A 15,819-nucleotide genomic window follows, 5' to 3' on the forward strand; every position below is an offset into this window, starting at 1 on the left:
GTGTTATTGAACATAAACGCAATTACTTCACGCTGGGCTATTAATTATGATGAAACTGATAACGATTTGTGTACTTTATGCCCAGACAAAGTCAAAGAAAATGATTTGCAAATTTTATTCTTTTGTCCCGCATATGTTAGTTAAGCCTAGGAAAAAATGGATTATACCCATTTGCAAAAACTTAAGAACAAGATCCGGTAAAGAAGCAGAAAGAATACTAAATACTGATACAGCTCAAGCAATTGTTTTTAGCAGAAGTACATTTTTACTAGCTGTAAGCTTTGTAAGGGCCAAAGCAGGACTGAAGTTATAGCGAACCTGATCAAGCACTCAAGAGAAACTATTAATGAATTTAGTTTTTGCATGTTGAAGGGAATAAGGGAGTTTTTACTGCAATAATTTATTAATTAGAAATTACTATTATATTGTGTCTTTTCTTTTTCTCTCGTGTATGGAAAAACAAACGGACTATGTAATATGGTTTGCTAATTTGTGATAACGTCATTTTTAATTCTTCATGCCTTTGAACATATTTAAAATCGTATTTATGTTCTTAATCATAGGGCGATAGGTTATTATAAGCCTCTTTCCTTTACATTTTTTTTATTCACAATTAGCTGTATGGCATTGATGCACTATTTGTATTCGGAGTTGTATGTATTATTTGCATCTTTTATGGTTTAAAGGAACCAAAATAAAGATTTTCTGAATTCTGACACCTTTTTGTGCAAAGTAACCAGGCTGTATTTCGTTGTTTCGGATTCCTGAAACTGTCCATCTCACTATATGAATTTACTCGGTGAAGAAATCTGGGCATAAAAACGTTTGTACATTTTCCTTACCCAGTCAGGCATCCTATCAAGATTACAGCCAGGGATTTACCCTTAATTTGCAAACCTCAGTCAAAGACTGCTGCTTTTTAGGTCTCGCCTGAGCCAGCGCTTGCGTTGCTCTGGCGAGACATTTAGTGAGTGGGCTTTAAAGAACACACCACAGCTTTTTGGGTGGTGTAGAGCGTGCGGTTACGCGCACAATGACGAGCAGAGGCGCCATCTGGCTTTCCTCTCTCGTCATGGTGCGCGCACATCGCATAGATTGCGGCACCCTTACAGCTCGCGTTCACTTGCGCAGTCGCTCACTTTCATTTACTTTCCACGGCCGTGCCACTTTTATTTTCTTCCCTGCCTATTGCAGTAGGCTATTTATCATTTGAAGTTTGCAAACAAAGTACTCCATGTCTGCATATCTTGTACACAGAGGATCTGCCGTACTTTCTCAAGATTTATTATGAATCTCTCATTTGAGCATGGTGTTATAATTAAAATTGACCCTTTTTCGATGCTTGTTTCCATCATCTCATGATGACGTTACCCATTCTTTACTCTATCACAGTCCCTCATACAGTAGATTTCCCCATAGCAACATGGCACCCACGCCAGTGTAGCGTATTTACCACGTCACACTGTCCTATTTCTATACGCACCATCACTTGATTTTAATCAGTGCTGAACTCCGAGTTTTGCGCTCGGGTTTACAGCGTTCACAGACACTCGCACACGCCGTAATAAGTAAGTATGCCCTACTAATGTTCGTCGCTCGTTTGGCATCTATGATTACCGCTGAGGACCTCTGAGTCTTTTCCGGTGCACCGATACGCTTCACATTTGTGTCATTTTACCGCTCACGTTTACCCCTGTACTTTAAACCACCGCATGTAGCACGCTCCTCTCTAACCCTTGGTCCGTAACCCCCTATCCTACACATAGCTTTATCTACGGATAGTTTTTTAAACACGAGCAGACTTTGTACGCCATTTGTTTTCCTTCAACTAACCGCGTTTATTCGTTTTTTGTATCGTTACACAAGTGCACAGACTTGGTTAGTAATACTTTGTTAGAGGATGTATTTGCTTGTTTTAGATTTTGTACCTTCATTTATTTTTACTGGTTTATCGCACTTGTACCTTTTGGTTAATTGACGCTATCCATTTAGTTATTACAAAACACGTGCATGTGATCTTACTTAATAATGTTCGCCAAACCTGTTTATGACTCACATATTTTTTCTTATTAGTGTTTACTGTTTTAATATATTGGGAACTGTATTTTAACTTTGGAGCGCCAACCCTCTAAGCACTTCAATTTCTTTCTTTCATTGCTGCACAGTTTGCTATTATACTTGATTTGTACACGTGGTGGCAGACATTTTCATCTGTTCACTCTCAGGCATATCCTTCAGTCATTACTACACAAGTGGAACTCGGGACAATGCTTCAGCTTTTTTTCCTCACTCATGATCTCGATATCTCACCCTGGATTGACCTTTCTTTATTTTTTCATTTCCTTATCCGCTTGGCATCACCGAGGTTTATAGGATCTTTTTCTACTATTTCCGTCTTAGATATACAGTCAATCACGGTGGCGGGTTCATTTCTTCAGTTTTCATCAGTCAGAAAATGTTGCTTAGTGAAGATGGAGAAAAGGAAATGTTGCCTGTCGAATACAAAAAAAAAATCAATTGATTTTGATATGCTGAAAAAAAACACCTAATTATTAGCCCAATTTAGCAGGAAAGTGTAAAATAATATCCAAGAGCAGAGTGAAATCAGGTCAGAAAGATAGTGGAAATGTGGAGTAGCATATTGACATGTACTAAATGCACACAGTAACAAGCACTGGCATAGCCAATAGGTCTTGCCTCTGGGACCTTATAAGTGTTTAGCCATGCAACAGTTTGTTGTTGCACCAAGGATATTATGCTGCATAACTAAATACTTATAAGGTCCCAAAAGACAAACCTATTGGCAATGCCAATGCTTGTTGATCCGTTACATCAGAATAGCTTTTATATGCAGTGCCTGACCTCTGCTGCTGACATGTCCATCCCCAATAATCCTTTTTCAACTTTTATTTTAGTTTCCTGGAGAAAATGACAGCTTCTTGACCATAACTGAGTCAGGACATCCTTTCTTAACCGGAGCAGAGGTAAGTGAGGTTCCAGGGTTCGTTTCATAGACATGGTAACTCTGTTCTATGTCCCCTTCAAAGACATATATAGCATTTGTTCTTTGTGTTAGTTTACTCTTTCCCTCTTTATTACATACAATTGAAAACAACCGGGTTCTGTTGAAGATTTCTGCTATGTCCTGTTATTTATAAAGTATGGTCTCTGTTTAGTGTTCTTTTGGAGCTTGGGTGTGGCTCTTGCCCACGATCCTAATACTGGTGCCAATCGTTATACAGTTATTCTTTCAATTTCCCTGCTGACACTAAATTGTTTGTCTTATTTCTGAAACCTTAGTGTTGACATTTATTTCTAATTGTGAATGTTGCTTGGATATGAATTTACCTTGAAACAATGAAAAGACGAGTCGTTTGGCAAAACAGTAACGAGTTGATTTAATTAAACGCAGCAGCCTGGAAAGCATCAACCGTCGTGTCTTAAGACTGTCTTAATGTACAGAAGTTTTGATCGGTAATATATACAGTTCTTGAGGTACAATAAAACAATTACACATTCTTGTAAAGCATGTGGATCTGGGCGTAGTCATGAGACATAAATACAACCATCTGATAAGGGGGACACAGGTTGCTCTCGACCTCGTGGAGAGCTAGTGTGGACCAGTGTGTACGTGTCCAGATGTGCGGCATGGGGAGCGCCTGATCACTGCGTGTGGTATGCATGTTGTGTTCTGATTGACTGAGTGTTCCTAACTATATGTATCATCTAACTTTGTAGTGTTTTTTTAATGCATGTCTTTGGCCAAACTTGTTGTATTGGGGCCAATCACCCCAGACTGGTTTGTGGTGTAACTGCCTGTCTGTGGGATCAAACCCCTGTTGGTGCGTTTGTCTTCAGGCTAAGTGTAACCACACTTGTGACCTATCAATCAGTAGGCTTGGGTCGCAGGGCATGTCTGACCACGTATCTCTGACTCTGGGTTGATGGGGAGGTATTCTCGGGTGAATTTGACAGCAATGATAAGAGTTTATTACTTTTACAAGTAACACAGTGGTTATGAGTATCATATTTACAGACCTCATTATTATGCAAACCTTTGTCATAGCGTCCAACATCAGTTTTACTAGTATTTACATTGCTATGCGTACATTGATTATGGCATACATTAACCCCTTCAGTGCCCCGCCCTTTCCCCCTCCTGTGCCAGGCCTTTCATTAGCGGGCGGGGTCCATGACGAGACTATCTCGTCATGGGCATGGAAGAGGTTAATATTGCATTTATTGGTATTGACGTTATGCTTGCACATATCATGGAGTATATTGACATTGCATTCACCGATATTAACATTGGCTTTGTATGTATTATGTGTAGTGTCTTTTCTCTACCACTGTATATGTAGTTTTTAATACCAGGAATGTTGTGAAAATCCATTAAGTAGTATTTGGAAGGATCACACTTTCCTATTAATGTTTTTAGCTGCCCTTGTGTGCCTTCATGGTTTGGCTACGCTATTGTGTAGCTCGACAAACGACCAATCTTTGTTTTATGAATATGTATGCCAATTTTAGGTCTGGGCATGGTGGCACAGCACAGCTGTTGAAGGAATCCAGTGAACCAGAGGCTATCTAGAAACGGAGTGCACAAACTAAATTTCAACAAGCTTGAACAGCATCAACATTAATATGTGAAAGAAATGACTTCAATGTGTAACAATTTTCGAATCAAGGTAACAATTTATTAATTATGTTTAAAAAAACAATAGTGGTAATTCACTTTTGGTGACATCCAAATTCAAAGTAGCTCAGCAGTTTGGTTAACGAAACACAATGCATTTTCGGGTGCTGACACCCTTCATCAGGGGTAACTGTACAAAAATATATATATATATATTACCATAGTGTTACTTGTCACTTTCAATGTTTATTACACACAATACCAAATCAGAAGTTATGATGGAGGCAGAAAAAATGTGGCCACTGGGACGAAGGCAATGATAAAAAATAAGGAACCAGCATCTAGCTAGGACAAGTTAATATGACCGAGAAACAACAAGGATTTACAATGCAATAGGTCACGCAACTGCTAATTTTGGAGCTAATGGCAATGCCTTTTAAAAAATTAAAAGCCATTGTTATTTACAATACCAAAGGCAACACGTATTGTATTGCATTGCATAGCGCGTGTCTGTTACTGACCATATCTCGTAAGTAGGGATGGTGCTGTGCAGGTGAGAGCTGCAGGGTACGTAGTTTCAACGTAACTCGGTTAAATACCACCACTGGTGCGGAGTGGGGTGTAAGGTGACAATGTGCATAGGCCTATGTAACTTGGTCGGGGAAGGTGGTAGCCAAGGTCCACGGCCAGACAAAGCTGGGCCCTTCTCTTGGATTCACACGCTCCTCCCCGAGTAACTATTGTTGTTTTATCAAAGCATAATGTTGTACAAAACTATTACCTGAGGACATGTTTACTTCTCAGAGAAGGGGAGAAAAATGCACCTAGATAAACTGTGTTTTTTCCTAAAGATGCAATACAATTGATTTTTCATTTTTGGGGGGAATCTGCTAAAGCAAACATACAAGTTGGCATTTTGAGAAGATCGAAGAGGAGCTGCCAAGTTTCCGAAAGAGCAGCCAGAGCCAGGAACCTTATCACAGTCCATTGTTTAGCAATATTTTTCCATCGCTCCAGAAGAAAAAAGGTTTCTTTGAATATATATTATGGGGACACGCGCTTGGCAACACCAGGGGTAGAGCCGAAGCTGGGACTCCACTTCCCTGGCTCCCCCTGCACCGCGTCGCACTGCCTACGTCCTCTCTGCGCCTGGAGGCTCTTAACGGTGCTGAAGGCGGAGTGGGGTGTAGGTGGACAACGTGCACAGAATTATGTAACTTGGTCAGGGAAGGCGGTAGCCAAGGTAACGTAACATAACAGAACGCAGCTTATAGCTGAAAGAAAAGGTCAGCAATGAAATGGCCAAGTCTTTAAGTGTTACACAAGTTTTAATATTTTTCGTGCATTGCATTCCATTTGTACTAGTTTGAGTTATCGGTATTGTAAATGGTACCTTTGTGTCCGGGAGTAGGTGTATCCCATAGCCATAACCACACTGACGAGTTACCTGACCGGCGGGTGTTAATAAGGAATGTTAATACCTGAAGAGGGACACAAAGGAGGCATGGGAGAACAGTGTGGGGGTTCTGAAGCAAGTGGGAATAAAGCATGCGAAGAGACATACCAACACCCATAGCACGTACATAAACAGGCGCATGGGTGGACATAGTCGGAAATCACGGGAAAACAAACTGGAAAGCCAGGACAATTGACTAAGGCAAGCACATACAGCCAGGCACACTTGTTAACGCACGCAGACAAAAGAAAAATCCAAGCTGGGGCTGGCCCGTGAGTCATGTGCCAACGGGAAGGAATGCTCCACGCGGCTTCCCGTGGAATGCATCACGCTGGGGTGGCCTTTGCCTCCAGTCGAGGCACGCATGGCGGTGGAGAGCCGCTCGGGCCTCAATGTGCAGGGTAGTGGCTGCAGAGGGGCGGCTGGGCGCCTAATGCTGGGCTGCCCCTGTAGTAACAAGTAAGTCCGTCGGTCAGAGCAGAGCAGTAGCCAGCTGCACAGGTTCCTTCTGCCCGCACATTGAATGGTGTTGTAGATCAGAGAGATTTTTTTAAAAGCCCTCCCATGTTTTGCCCACCCAACTTTTAAGTACGGACAACTGACGCCTACTTGGAACATGGTTAGTGTCAGCACGCTGCATCCAAACGTGAAAGCCTCAGAATCTGGAAACCTACATAACGGCAAGCGTTTCGAACACTGGGGTCCTAGGTGGGTTATTTTAGTGTAAGAAGAAAAGTAGAAACTGAGGCATGGGTTTCAGGCATAGGCACAATAAATTATGATCTGATCAAAAAACAGGCGCTGCCGCGTAAGAGAAAATGACCGCACTGAGGCCATGCTAATTAGAGACAGATGGGCCCCCCCCCTAAAGATAAGAAACTGCTTCACGACAGCCAAAAGGCAGACGATCCAGTCCAAATGGGCCAGACGAAAAGAGCGGTAACAAAGAAGCCTCATTTTCAATGGGAGGCCCCCGTTTACCATAAACGATTACGTCATCCAATGAAAATGGGGGGGTTGGGGGCTTTGAACCCCCTTCGGAAATCACCTCTCTAACAATGTCTTGCAGAGCGAGCAGCGCATTCGTGCTGCAACACTAGGCAAGACCTAAAAAGGACAAATTCCGTATTTAACTGCTGAGAGGCTGAACAGACAATAGGCCGACTATTTGTTCAGGTGTGCATACAACCATGCAATGAAAAATACGATTCACTCGTGAGATGCGTGCTGAGACATAGTGCAGCAATAGGTAATGAATGGAGTTAATGCGTTCAAAGGAGTGACCACATGCCGCCCAACCAGTGTAAACGCCGATGAACTAAAGACTCAATTGCTCATCGTGCATTATCGATGATGCTTACTTATCTGACATAATATTTTTTTACGGGATTGTGGGAACGAACCCACTGGAAGGCGAAAACGTCCTAGAATGCTAGCTGTAAGTTAAATAGACCCCCCCCGCCGTATTTCGTGATTTGTAAAAGAATGCCCAAATCAGCACTTTTGTAAAAATAAAGCGATTTTTCACAAAACTGCCTGCAAATATGTTAAAAAAAATCCATTGGCTTTCACCCTCTGTTTACTGGCTCTGTGCCGCAGTGAGCTCGTAAAGGGAAGGTGAGCAGCAGGCAGCATAGCTGTTAAATTGCTCTGTCGTCTTCCTTTGAAATTCACAGAGCCCCATGTTTGTGTGCCCCCTGCAGACCCGGCAGGCCCTTGGAAGGCTCTCCTGCTCCCCCACCCTCCACTGCATTCCTCTCCCATGACCTGCCCGCCTCCTATTAACCACTAATCTATCCATGTCACCCCCCCCCCCACCTCGATTCCCCCTTCCCGCTCCTGCTGCCCTGCAAGCACAGGTGTCTGATACCCAAAAGAGTAGGTGTCATATTTTAATTTACTCTCTTTGACATCAGACACCCTCCATTTCAAGGCGCTGAGCTGCTGGAGACTCTTACGTTACAGACTGTGGCACAGCACATGCCTTTATTATTTTGGTGGCAGGCACATTTTTTGCCCACTGCAAAAATTCTGTGGAGTGAGGTTTTGGGTAGCAAATGTTGCTTTTTTTGGTAGCAGAGTTTGCCACCCAAAGCTGCAAAATCCTGGAAGTCTGGTCAAAATGAGATGCGAAAAGAAAAACATATGGGTGCATACATGCTTACTTAAGTTATCAAGAAACCGAGAACGAACTTGTCCAATACCCACCAGGGACCCGCCCAGTCTCACGGGATAAAGTTAATCTCATGAACTATGGAACCCTCGTTCCTACATACAAAACGTGCGCAAATTAATCTTAAGCGATATATATAACAAGACAATCTAGATGTGTGCAATGTGTCGGAAACATTTGGTTGTTATGTTGATGAAGGGTGACAACACCTGAAATGCATTGGGTTTCGTTAATCAAGCTGCTGAGCTACTTTTGAAATTGGATGTCACCAAAAGTGGATCATCACCATTGTTTTTTGAAACCTAATCAATTGTGTTGATTCAAAAATTGTTATACGTTGAAGTCATTTGTTTCATATATTAATGTTAATACTGTTCAAGAATGTTGAAAATTAGCCTACATGCTCATATGGGTTGTGCAATCTGTTTTGATATAGCCTCTGGTTAACTGGATTCTTTCAACAGCTGTTCTGTGCCACCATGCCCAAACCTAAAATTGGCATACATCTTCATAAAACAAAGATTGGTTATTTGATGAACTATAAAACAGGAGAGCCAAACCATGAAGGCACAGCCAGAGCAGTTAACCCCTTCCCTGCTCATGACGGAACCGTTCCGTCATGAGCCACGGTTGGCGTGTGCTCATGACGGAACGGTTCCGTCATGACAATCCTGTTGGCGGCCGCTCCGCCTCCGCGGCGCTGTTTCCCCGCCTGTGCGAGGGGACAACGCAAATGGGCGGAGTCATGACGGAACCGTTCCGTCATGAGCACAGCTCAACTGTGGCTCATGACGGAGCGGCTCCGTCATGAGCACAGGCCCACCGCGCTGCCCCCCTGCCCCCCCCAGCGCTGCAGCGGAATGTCCGCAGCAGCGAAGGGGTTAAAAACATTAATGGGAAAGGTTGATCCCACCAAATACTACTTAATGGCATTCAACAACATTCCTAATATTAAAAACTAACTGTACAGTGGTAGTGAAAAGACACTTTACATAATACGTACCAATGGGCTCGTATGGTTTATTAAGCTACAAGTGTACGGCACTATTTAGGTTCCACAGTACAGCTGTTGCTAGGTCTTGTGTGATTACAAGAAAAAGATCTTTAAGGAGCAGCACTGAGGAAGAGGGCCTTAGCATCACTTTCATATTGAGTTTCTGCTCTACAATCTTTTGTATCTTATGTTAAAGTGAAGGTCTTTAAGGGTGGATTATTTTTACACTTCTTACTGTAGAGCCATGTGTCTCCAACCTATTCTGTACTGTGACCTATTTATGATCAATGAAACGCATTGACAGCTACAAATATTATTAGTGTTGTATAATAATTTTGTTTTATATGTATAATTCAACCAAGCTAAAGCTCTCTAATTTCAAAAGCTAGGCTACACACAGGTGAGCTACTCGGAGGTAGCTGGAGAGCTACAGTAGCTCACAAGCTACTGGTTGGAGGCCTGGGTCACTCAGACCAATATTTTGTTACATGGAATCTGATTAACTAGTAGGCTATGGCTTTGTCTCCACTACTCATTTTCAAATACGCTTGGTTATCTTCAAAAACAGATCATTGAAGGGGCATCCTTCCTTCTGCTTTGGGAGCTACAAGTCCAATTGAAGCTACCATAAGGGCCGCCTTTAAAGCACAGAACTTTAAAGGACTTGCATCAGCCTTGCTTATTCGGAGTGCGAAATTAGAGGTTCATAGAATAGGTTTTAGGATTCTTTGGGGGGGTGAGGGTTAGGGGGTTGGGAAGATGGAGGGATTAGGTGGCTTTGGGAAGAGGTGATGAGGGAGCGGAACATAGACCATCCATTTTACCATATTGGGCAGCCATGGAATATGGGATATATTTCACAGTAAGACCGCTTTGGGAACCAGGGACTGGGTCATACTATTGAAAAGTAAGGTAGAGAAAATGTGATTATTGTGACCTGATTAGTTTATGGAACTCTGCCAACCAAAGCTATATAATCTTATAAGATCCTGCTGCCACCTCTGTCAAATCGGAGTTCTGCTTGGAGCTGATAAGCTTTAAGAAGTTTGTCTTCTCATAATTACTGCCTATCTGAAGAAGTACTGATGAGGTGTGTGAGTTCCGCTTCCCATCGTTCTCTGAAAAACTACTGTCCAGTTTAGGAAAGCTGACCTTTCGTAGAGCCACAAGATTTTGTCAGAAGAAACCTGTCTGCAGTGCATTTACTGTTCCTGAAAAAAGAGTAGTGAAAAAGTCAGCATCACCTTCAGTGACAAACCTTAGCCTGACTTGAAGTAGGGAATTGTAGTCCACCCACCACCCCTTGTATCTGTGGGCGATGACAGAGTAATGCTTTCTGGAAATGTGTGCATGTTTAGGCTATCAGATAAGAAGTTACAGCTCTTTCTCTGCAAATTCTGAAAATGTTAAAATTTGCTTTAGTCCATTTCTTAAACTGCCTTTGATTCAAATGCATTCTCGGTTGCTCTGTGATATCTCCTGTTTCCTGCATCAAATTTACTTTTTTAATAATTAGGTTTTCATTTGAACTAAATTGGTTTCTGACACTTTATATTGCTTCTGTGTTAAATATAATGTTTTGTAGTTGCTCTTCAAGAATCAAACAGACTTTTCTCTGAGGAAGAAAGATTGTTTTAGCTGTGCAAAAGCTCAGCTACAGCCTGTTTAAAAAAAAAAAAAAAAAATGGGCCTCACCTAAACCCTGTAGTATAATAGTCCAGTTCCTTGCGAAAACGAATGCAGATTCTCCTATAGATTGGTTTCTCTGAATGGTAGTTAGTCGTTTGGACTATTGTAATGCACTTCTGGGAGCGGCAAATGAGAGGGTGCTAAACAGGTTGCAAGTGGTGCAGAACACTGCAGCTCGGTTGGCTTTAAATTAAACACCTAGGGCTCCCTCCCGGCAGTTACTGAAAGGCCTACACTGGCTTCCCATTCGTGACCGAATCAAGTTTAAAATTTGCTGTTTGACCAAGCCATTAACGATAGTGGGCCCAAGTATCTGATTGAAAGTCTTGTCCTCTATCGTTGCAGTAGATTTCTGCGCTCAAGTGGGATGGCCCTGCTAGTAGTGCCTCAGGTCAACAAACTTCAAGCCGGAGGCAAATCTATTGCCTACATAGGCCTGCATCTGAAGCTCACTCCCCAGTGCCTTACGTATGTGCCCAGACTTTCTTAAATTCTCTTAAAGTGTGATTGCCTGACTACTTCCTCGATTCTTTTCGCTGCTACCGCGAGGTACCCCTGCTGGGGTGAGTCCAGCCCTTTCTAAATCCCTCATTCATTCAATGTCTGGTAGGACCAGTGGTTGAAAATCAATAATAGTGTAGTTACTTACTGCCCAGGAGTACCTGTGTACTATTGAGGTGTGTCCGTATTTTCCTATTAAAAGCATTGAACCCCCGCTGAGAAGTGCAGGTACTCTTCCTCTCAAATTAAAATAGTATTGGTACTCCGTACCTGTGAGTACTGGCACATTTAATGTAATGGGTAAGACTGTGAATCCCAATAATCACTATCCCTCTATTTTCTAATGATCACGCGCTCCCAAAACAGACTGAGGAGGCAGCGTCCTTTATTTTCTATCAATGCAAACGTTGCAGCATGTTTTTCCAGCTGGGGGAATTAGTGCTGTGCATTGGGCACCATGAGGTGGACTTGAATACCATTCTTAATGAGGCTTTGGGAGTTACCCCTCAGGTTAGGTAGTGATCTTAAATAGTAGACCTGTGTGAGAAAGTGCCCTCTTTCTTGCATGGTGTGCCCCCACTTTTTTCAGAATTGTTGATGTACTTTGAGTGTGGCCTGGGCTCCTGCCAATCAGGTACCCAGGACCTGTGTTCCTTCCCTAACACTGCATTGAAGCCTAAACCCAATTGGCATCTCTGGCCACATGTCAGCCCCTGGTAAATGGTACCATAGGCACCCAGGGCACTGTGACCAGAGAAGGCCCCTAAGGGCTGCAGCACTTACTGTGCCACCCATAGAGGCCCTGTACCCTGAGACAGACAGACAGACACACACCCCCTGCCCCTCCTCTCTCTCCTTGTGGGGACTAACCTTTCCCAATGTTTTTAAAATTCACTAATAAAAGAAAAACGTTAAGAAAAAATTCATGATACAGGATCCTGCTTCAAATTTGCAAATATATTGTTATTTAATTGTGCGCACAGCACCATCCTTGTGGGGACCTAGTCCATAACACTATTTGTGAATGAATACAGTTGAAGGCACATGGCTAAATGTTTATTTTATCAACAATATACACAAACAACATTCTAATCTATTCATATATGAATTGCTGCACATATACTAGGGGTATACATTAAGACAGATTATGTTAATATGCCAGAAAATATCATATCATGCTTAAAGAAAGACCCTTAAAGCTGTATTTAACCTATTTATCAGTGCTTAAAATCTTAGGAGATAAGGGAACTTGCACAAAGAAATTAACATACAGAACTAAGCAATATGGTCAAGTGGAACCCATAGCTTGATTAGCTGCTTACATTTTTGCCAAAATAGGTGTTCAAGTCCCCACAGAGATAGTGGGTGAAGATCATTGTGTTAAGTCTCCATAGAAATAGTGTGTACATTCAAAGCTTAAATCCCACTATAAAGAGTGTGAAGCTAATGATGTTCAAGTCCACACAGAGGTTGCGTGCAATCATAGGAATGCTCAAGTCCCCACAAAGATGGTGTGTTATTATAGTGATGTTTAAGTTCCCACATAGATAGTGCATGAAGGTGATTGTGTTGAAGTCCTCATTAAAATAGGGCCCAGTTCAAAAAGGTAAACTTAGACAAAAAAACTTAACTTTTCTACTTTTCAGTATTCACAAAGGTAAATTTAGACAAAGTCTAACTTTACTACTTTTCAATATTCACAAAGCCCCATACAGAGAATGTGAAGCTGATTATGTTCAAGTTGAAGCAAACACAAGGAGATGATGGATGGAGTGCTGAAACTTTTCACTCACTCACCCCCAGTCACAGATCTGGGTTAAATCCATCATCGTTCTTTAGCTCACTTCGCCACCCCAGTTCAGACCCAGGTATATGCAAATCAGTCTTGACCCTGTGCCTCATGGGAACAGTCCAGCCCAAACTACTAAGCCAGGTCTTCCCTTGATTGGAAACAAGCATCCTGGGACCGGTTCTGGGGTAACACCCCCTCATCAGCTAGGCTTGCTTGAATCCAGTGGCAAAGTCAGCAAGGAACACACGTCTGGGCATACCCTGCCAATTTAGGGCGAACAAAGCAAACACAAGGAGATGATGGACAGAGTGCAGAAACTTTTCAATCACTCACTCCCAGTCACAGATCTGGGTTGAATACATCATTGTTCTTTAGCTCACTTCGCCACCCCAGTTCAGACCTAGCTATATGCAAATCAGTCTTGACCCTGTGCCTCATGGCACCCCCTGGTGCTTCAAGTCGAAACAGAGCTTGCGTTTAATTACAGGAATGCTCTAGTCCCCACAGAGATGGTATGTTTAATGTTCAAGTCCCCACAAAGAGTTTTATTATAGTTTTTTTCAAGCCCCCACAAAGATAGTGTGTTATTATAGTGATGTTTAAGTCCCCACAGAGAGAGTGCATGAAGATGATTGTGTGTAAGTCCTCATTAAAATAGGGCCCAGTTCACAAAGGTAAACTTAGACACTAAATATAACTTTTCTACTTTTCAGTTTCACAAATGTAAGCTTAGACCAAAAGTCTAACTTTACTACTTTTCAGTATTCACAAAGCCCCATACAGAGAATGCAAAGCTGATGATGCTCAAGCCAAAACAGAGCTTGGATGTGATTACAAGAATGCTCAAGTCCCCACAGAGATGGTGTGGGACTATAGTATTAGCATTGTCACCGAAGAGAATGAGTGTGATTATAGGCATGCCCAGGCCCCCACAGATATAGTGTGTGATTTTAGAGATGTCGAGGTCCCCACAGAAATAGTGTGAGACTATAATATTGCCATGGATGCCAAAGAGAATGTGTGAGATCATAGACCTCTCCAAGTCCCCTCGAAAACCTACACCCACCTAAACCCCAAAAATTCACTTGCCATCCAAAAACCCACACCCACCATAAAAAATCCCTTGTGACCCAAATACCCATACAAACACTAAACCTTAAATGATTCATTCCCACCTAAAACACCCATACCAGCCCTAACCCCTAAATGTTCCCTTGCCACCAAAAACCCATGCCCACTCTAAATCCTAAAAAATCCCTTTCCACCCAAATACCCACACCCACCCTAAACCTTAAAAACCCTTGCAACCCAAAAACCCATACACACTATAAAATATACAATATCCCTTGCTACCAAAAATCTCACACCCACCTAAAACCCTAAAAATTCCCTTGCTACCCATAAAACCTATACCACCCTAAAAAATCTTACCGCTCAAAAACCTACAACCACCGTAAACCCTAAAAATTCACTTGCCTCCCAAAAACACATGCACACCATGAAAAGTCCTTGCCACCTACAAATCCATACAAACACTACACCTAAGCTATCCATTACCACCCAAAAAAACATACCCAGTCTAAACCCAAAGAAATTCCTTACCACCCAAAAATCCATACCCAACTGAAACCATAACCGTTCCCTTGCCCACAAAAACCCACACCCACCCTAAACCTTAAAAATTCCCTTGCCACCAAAAAACCATACCCACCCTAAAACATCCCTTGACAATCAGAAATCCATAACCACCTTAAACCCTACAGAATCTTACTGCTCAAAAACCTACAACCACCCTAAACCCTAAAAATTCACTTGCCTCCCAAAAACCCATGCACACCCTGAAAAATCCCTTGCCACCTACAAACCATACAAACACTACACCTAAATGATCCGTTACCACTCAAAAAAAACCATACCCAGCCTAAACCCAAAAAATTCCTTACCACTTAAAAATCCATACCCAACGGAAACCATAACATTTCCCTTTCCCCCAAAAACCCACACCCACCCTAAAAAATCCCTTGTCAATCAGAAACCCATAACCACCCTAGAAATAAAAATTCCCTTGCCACCCTAAACCTTAACAAATCCCTTATCACCCAAAAATCCATACCCACCCTAAAGCCCTAAACATTCCCTTGCCACCCAAAAAACCAAAACTAATGCTAAACCCTAAAAATTCCTTGCGACCCTACCCTCAAAAATCCCTTAACACCCAAAAACCCACACCCACCCTAAACCCATAAAAATTCACTGGCCATCCAAAAAACTATACCCAACTTAAACCCGAAAAAGTACCTTACCACCCAAAAACACATATCCACTTTAATCCCTAAAAATGCCCTTATCATCCAAAAACCCATACCCACCCACAAGCATAAATGTCCCTATCCACACCCATTCTAAATCTTTAAAATTCCTTTGCCACTAAAAAACCCACACCCATCCCAAATGCTAAAAAATCCCTTACGACTCAAAGACCTACACCCACCCTAAACCCTAAAAGTTCACTTGCCTCCCAAAAACCCATACCCACCCTGAAAAATCCCTTGCCACCCAAAAACCCATACAAACACTA

The 15,819-nt window shown here is 42.3% G+C and overlaps 1 protein-coding gene across 7 annotated transcripts in view; it reads left to right on the forward strand.

The window, feature by feature from the left end:
- TOX4 (TOX high mobility group box family member 4) overlaps window positions 1–15,819 on the forward strand; it is a 798,038-nt gene that overhangs the window by 141,540 nt on the left and 640,679 nt on the right. For all 7 annotated transcript variants that reach the window (XM_085650564.1, XM_085650575.1, XM_085650560.1 and 4 more), the window contains one exon: window positions 2,916–2,984. In XM_085650564.1, the coding sequence (XP_085506690.1) occupies window positions 2,916–2,984 (69 nt within the window). The remainder of the gene's footprint in view (window positions 1–2,915; window positions 2,985–15,819) is intronic.

The sequence above is a fragment of the Triturus cristatus genome, chromosome 1_1 (genome assembly GCF_964204655.1).
Source record: "Triturus cristatus chromosome 1_1, aTriCri1.1, whole genome shotgun sequence".
Classification (NCBI taxonomy): Eukaryota; Metazoa; Chordata; class Amphibia; order Caudata; family Salamandridae; genus Triturus; species Triturus cristatus.